Source organism: Octopus bimaculoides, chromosome 27 (assembly GCF_001194135.2).
Source record: "Octopus bimaculoides isolate UCB-OBI-ISO-001 chromosome 27, ASM119413v2, whole genome shotgun sequence".
NCBI classification, from domain to species: Eukaryota; Metazoa; Mollusca; class Cephalopoda; order Octopoda; family Octopodidae; genus Octopus; species Octopus bimaculoides.
The window spans coordinates 12,786,267-12,792,005 of NC_069007.1; the positions used below are offsets into that span (position 1 = coordinate 12,786,267).

Genomic DNA, 5,739 nt, shown 5'->3' on the forward strand with positions numbered 1-5,739 from the left:
AATGGTTAGCAAAAAGATTACTGTTGGGAAAAAGGCATATAGAAATATCATCATCATTTAACATCCACCTTCCAGACTAGCACAAGTTGGATGGTTTAACAGGAGCTGGCCAGGTAGAAGCCTGCACCAGACTCCAGTGTCTGTTTTGGCAGGGTTTTTACAGATGAATGCCCTTCCTAACACCAACCACCCAATGGAGTGGACAGTGCTTTTTACATGGCACAAACACAGACGAGGTCAGTTTTGGCATGGGTTTTACAGCTAGATGCCCTTCCAAATGCCAACCACTTTACAGTGTGGACTGGATGCTTTTTACATTGCACCAGTACTGGCTGGGTCACTAAGTAACTTGCAAGACAAAGATCCTTTGAGAGTGGGGGGAGGACATTGGAGGGGGTGATCTTGTGTCAGATAATGAAAGGCGAACAGAGACTATCAAAATAAAATATTTTGTCATCGTTTTAATGTCTACTTTTCTATGCTTGCATGGGTGAGAAGAGTAATTGAAGCAGATTTTCTATAACTGAAGGCTCTTCCTATCACCAACTCACACCTGTTTACAAATAAGGTGAGATTTCTCTACAGTTGGACAAATGTTCATAGAAGACTGAACAAATGAAACCTGCCTGTATGATGGTGATACTCATATGAGTTTGTGTGTGTGTGTGTGTGCGCGATCACCATCATTATTTAATGTCCATTTTCCATGCTGGCATGGGTTGGACAGCTTGACAGGAACTGGCAAGACCAGGGGCCCAACACCAAGTTCCATAGTCTGATTTGGCATGGTTTCTATGGCTGGATGCCCTTCCTAATGCCAACCACTTTACAAAGTGTACTGAGTGCTTTTTACAGTGTGTGTATGTGTGTGTGTATAATGGGCTTCTTTCAGTTTCCCTCTACTGCAGAGTAGAAGACACATGCTGTAGCACCTACTTTTAAGGATGATCATAATAAAATATCTAAATATTAATGAGTGATGACACTTAGGGTGAGAGAACATTTGTTTAAATTAATCCCCAGTATTTATATTATTTAGTATTAGGGCGGGGTAGAGGGGATACTTAATCGATTATATAAAGCTCCGTACTCAGCTGGTACTTATTTTATCGTCCTGAAAGGATGAAAAGCAGAATCGACCTCAGCCAAATTTGAACTCTGAATGTAAAGACCCAGAAATGCTGCTAAGTATTTTGTCCAGCATGCTAATGATTCTGCCAGCTCGCTGCCTTAATAATAATAGTAATCATAATCCTTTCTACTATGGGCAAAAAGCCTGTAATTTTGGGGGAGGGGACAAGTCAATTGCATCAACCCCAGTGTTTCATTGGTACTTAATTCATCCACCCCGAAAGGATGAAAGTCAAAGGAATTTGAATTCACAATGTAATACTGCTAAGCATTTCGCCCAGTATGGTAACGACTCTGCCAGCTCACCACCTTCAATAATAATAATCCTTTCTACTATAGGCATAAGGCCTGAAATTTTGGGGGAGGGGACCAGCCAGTTTACATTAAATCCAGTGTTTCACTGGTATTTGATTTATCAACCCCGAAAGAATGAAAAGCAAAGTTGGCCCCAGCAGCATTTGAACTCAGAACGTCAAGACAGGCGAAATACCGCTTAAGCATTTTGCCCGGCATGCTAACGATTCTGCCAGCTCACCGACTTCAATAATAATAATAAATAGAAAATATTTGTAAAATGATAGAAAATTTTACATACTTTTTACATTTGTCACAGCTGTACATGTTGTCACCTTTTAGTTCGTCAGCAGAGAAAAACGCAGAAAGACAGTCTTGTAATGTTATAGTTGGACCCATAATCCAGCTGATAAATTAAGAATAAAATAAAATATAATAAACAGAAAAGCAAAAAAATTTTAAAAACTTAATAAACTTCAAAAAATTTAATAAACTGATAAATTTTAATTAACAATGCACTCCTGCATGTGCTGGTTGGTTATTTGACTTCTTGTATGCATGCAAGACATGAATCTTCAACCCTCACTGCAGGGATAGATACCCCATCTTGGGACTTGGACCACATCACAAACATGCAGGTCTGTGAAATCGTGCAGTATTACATTAAGGCCCACAATGGTAACGAAAAAGACATTATGGCCATGTAATGAGATCCAGAGACCTTGTAAAGATCATTGTTTAAGGAACTGTGGAGGACAGAGGAAAAGATAGATGGGCAACACACAGGAACGAACAAGGAAATAAATTGGCACTCCATTGATTATAAGGGATCCAGTTGATCTGATCAATGGAACAGTCTGCTTGTAAAATTAACACGCAAGTGGCTGAGCACTCCACAGACACACGTACCCATAACAAAGTTCTCAGGGAGATTCAGCATGATACAATGTGACAAGGCTGGCCCATTGTAATACAGGGACAATTCATTTTTGTCAGTTGAGTGAACTGGAGCAATGTGAAATAAAACATCTTGCTCAAGGACACAAATGCACCACCAGGAATCGAACTCACAACCTCTCGATCACGAGTCAAATACCCAAACCACCTTCACTAACAAGGAAATAAACCATTTGCAGAAAAAGGAGCTGGTGCACAACAACGCTGCTATGACATCAGCTATAGTTGCGAGCTGAAGACACAGGAAACTTTTTGGTACTATTAATCCCGTACTTAGGAATGAAAATAACCTTTTTCTACACTTTGGAATGGAAATATTGGTCTTCAATCTAGGTATTTTATTCCTCCTTGGATGCATGCCTAGTCTCTGAGAACCAGGGATACCTGTTTTTTCTTACCTAGACATAAATAATAACATTCTTAGTCACTAGGTCACTAATACAATTAAGTTAATAGTTCTCTGGAATTTATTATCCTATTAATAGGTTAGATATATATTTGGGCAAAAATTGATTAAAAAAAAAACTTCAGGCAAGCCCCATCCACCAAAAAAAAAAAAAAAAACCCTACAAATATTATTATATTATTATCATTTAATGAACACAGAATAGAGATATGAGCAACTAATAGCTTCTTGCTTTGGAGACATGGGCATCAGCATGCCTTGTGTCTCCAAGCAATCTTCAGGCTTGGAGACACAATATTATTATATACCATTACATTATACACTATATATATTATTGTATACTGTTAATTCAGGAAATACAATGTTGTCTCAACTCCACTTTAGAATCGTTTCTTTACCTGTTTCCTATAACCCCAACCCCGCCTTCATCAAATTAATCATCTTGATTCTTTCCCTTTATTTGTTCACCATTCAGATATTTTCTCTTATAAAAGTTTAGTCTTTACACTATTTACATAATATTAACATTAGTAATTTAATATTAACACCCTAGTACACAACACAGTTTATTGCATAACATTAACAATCCTATATTAATTTGACAACTTCAAGGACAATAAATCAACTAAAAATCAGCTAAAATAAAAAATTCTAATCTGAAAATGATTTTATCCTGTTTAAGAATTATGGCTTTAGAATATAAAAATTTCTAGCACAGATCCAATGTCACAGTAAAATATATACCCTTTTTAAAGATTATTTAGAATTAATCAAGGGCTTACTGAAAAAGAACAAACTTCAGCAAGGAGGTAAAACTGTAGAAATCAATGAACACAAAATGAAATAAGCAGAACAGGAGGAGATACGTGGGATGGAGAGTTGCTGAAGAGGTCACAGGATGTGTCACAAAAGAACTTTGACAAAAAGTAAAACAACAATAATAAAGCTGAAGTGAAGACCAAATATATAGTGTCTGTGTGTGTGTGTGTGTGTGTGTGTGTGTTTAATTGGCAAAACATGACCATCCCTAAGTTTAACAATACAAACAATAAAACTTACTGTGTATTAGTCGGTCTGGTGACCTCATGTTGATTGTTACTTTCATTACATTTCAGCTGCATACACTCCAGCTTTCTTCAGGTGTCTTATGACTCACTCTATTACTTTGCCTGGGATTGAAATCGAAACCTCTAGATAACTGCACTGCATTAACTAGCACCTTTACCCACTATGCCGGGGTGCACACAGCCGAAATGTAGTGAAAAGCTGAAACGCAATGACCAAGATCTTCATTGTTGCTTTCCCAATGCTCCAGCTTTCTTCAGGTGCCATTGTGATTCACCTTACTGTCTTGCTTGGGATTGAAATCAGCACTCTTTGGTGACCGCACTGTATGAACTAGCACCTAACTCCACTATGCTGGAGTGTACACAGCCAAAACATAGTGGAAGGCAATGACCAAGATGAGGACACCAGTCTGACGAATACATAATAAAAAATTCCTCATCTGAGAAATCCTGAATTGCAATAAAACTTACCTTTTGAGCCACATCAATATCGTAGCCACCCAACCTTGGTTTACTTCTCCACAAGCCCCACCTTTGGTGTTTGAACTTTGGTTGGCATGCAACATAAGTAAATGATCTTTACTGGGAATTGGCAGTGATAAGTCTTGAAATGTTTCTTTTGTCGTAGAAATCTGAGAAAAAAAAAAAGATCAGTAACAACAAAAACAATAATAATAATAATAATCCTTTCTACTATAGGCACAAGGACTGAAATTTGTGGGGAGGAGAACAGTCAGTCACATCGACCCCAGTACTCAAATGGTACTTCGTTTACCAACCCCGAAAAGATGAAAGGCAAAATCAAGCTTGGCAGAATTTGAACTCAGAATGTAGCGGCAGACTAAATACCGCTAAACATTTTACCCGGCGTGCTAATGATTCTGCCAGCTCACTGCCTTAATAATAATAATAATAATAATAATAATAATAATAATAATAATAATAACAACAACAACAATAATGATAATTTCCTTTCAATAACATAAAAACATTCGTGCACCTCTCCCACCAAAAATAGAAAAAGTAGTTTGACCCAGGGTAAGCCAGCCTGGGCAGGTAGCTTCTTAAACTGCCTTGGGTCAACTCAAGCTTTGTGAGTGAAATTAGACAGAAACTTTGTGGAAGGTGGTCAGATCAACTGCTTCTGTTCTTGCATGGCCAGCTTAATTCCTTGCCCACTTCAACACCATCACTACCACCAGCTGGCCCTTGGGTGCTTTTAACAGATGTCACACTGTTTATAATCGTTCAGACCAAATCTCCAGCTTCTTTGACCCTTTGACCATCCAGTTGTGGCCAGCTTCATCAAAAACAAAGGTCATCACTGTCAACCTTCCCACCAATCTTAACAAAGCCATCTTTTATCTTTTACTTGTTTCAGTCATTAGACTGTGGCCATGCTGGAGCACTGCCTTGAATTTTTTTCTTTTTAGCCAAATGTATTGATCCCACGACTTTCTTTTTAAACTTGGTAGTTATTCTATTGGTCTCTTTTGCCAAACTGTTAAGTTCCAGGGGCATAAAAACACCAACACTGGTTATCAAGTGGTGGTGGGGAACAAACACAGACATAAAGACACACACACACACACACATACTTGTGTGTGTGTGTACGATGGGCTTCTTTCTGTTTCTGTCTACCAAAATCCACTCACAAGGCCTGAAGCTGTAGAAGACACTTGCCCAAGGTACCATGCAGTGGGGCTGAACACGGAACCGTGTGGTTGGGAAGTAAGCTTCTTTATTTCATCAAGATTAGCCATAAAGGCCTCATACAGAAAAAGGGAAGCTGTGGGCTGGACATAGACATAATGTTATGTGAATGTAAAAAAGATGATTAATGAATAAATGGGGGGGGGGGACAAGCAGCACCCGTCAACTGTC

The 5,739-nt window shown here is 38.4% G+C and overlaps 1 protein-coding gene across 1 annotated transcript in view; it reads right to left on the minus strand.

Annotated features, from left to right (window-relative positions):
- Positions 1 to 5,739, minus strand: part of LOC106881777 (ubiquitin carboxyl-terminal hydrolase 20) — a 71,563-nt gene that overhangs the window by 25,979 nt on the left and 39,845 nt on the right. Inside the window, exons 12-13 of the mRNA XM_052977178.1 lie at positions 4,327 to 4,487; positions 1,727 to 1,831 (exon numbers count right to left, since the gene is read on the minus strand). Coding sequence (XP_052833138.1) covers positions 1,727 to 1,831; positions 4,327 to 4,487 — 266 coding nt within the window. The remainder of the gene's footprint in view (positions 1 to 1,726; positions 1,832 to 4,326; positions 4,488 to 5,739) is intronic.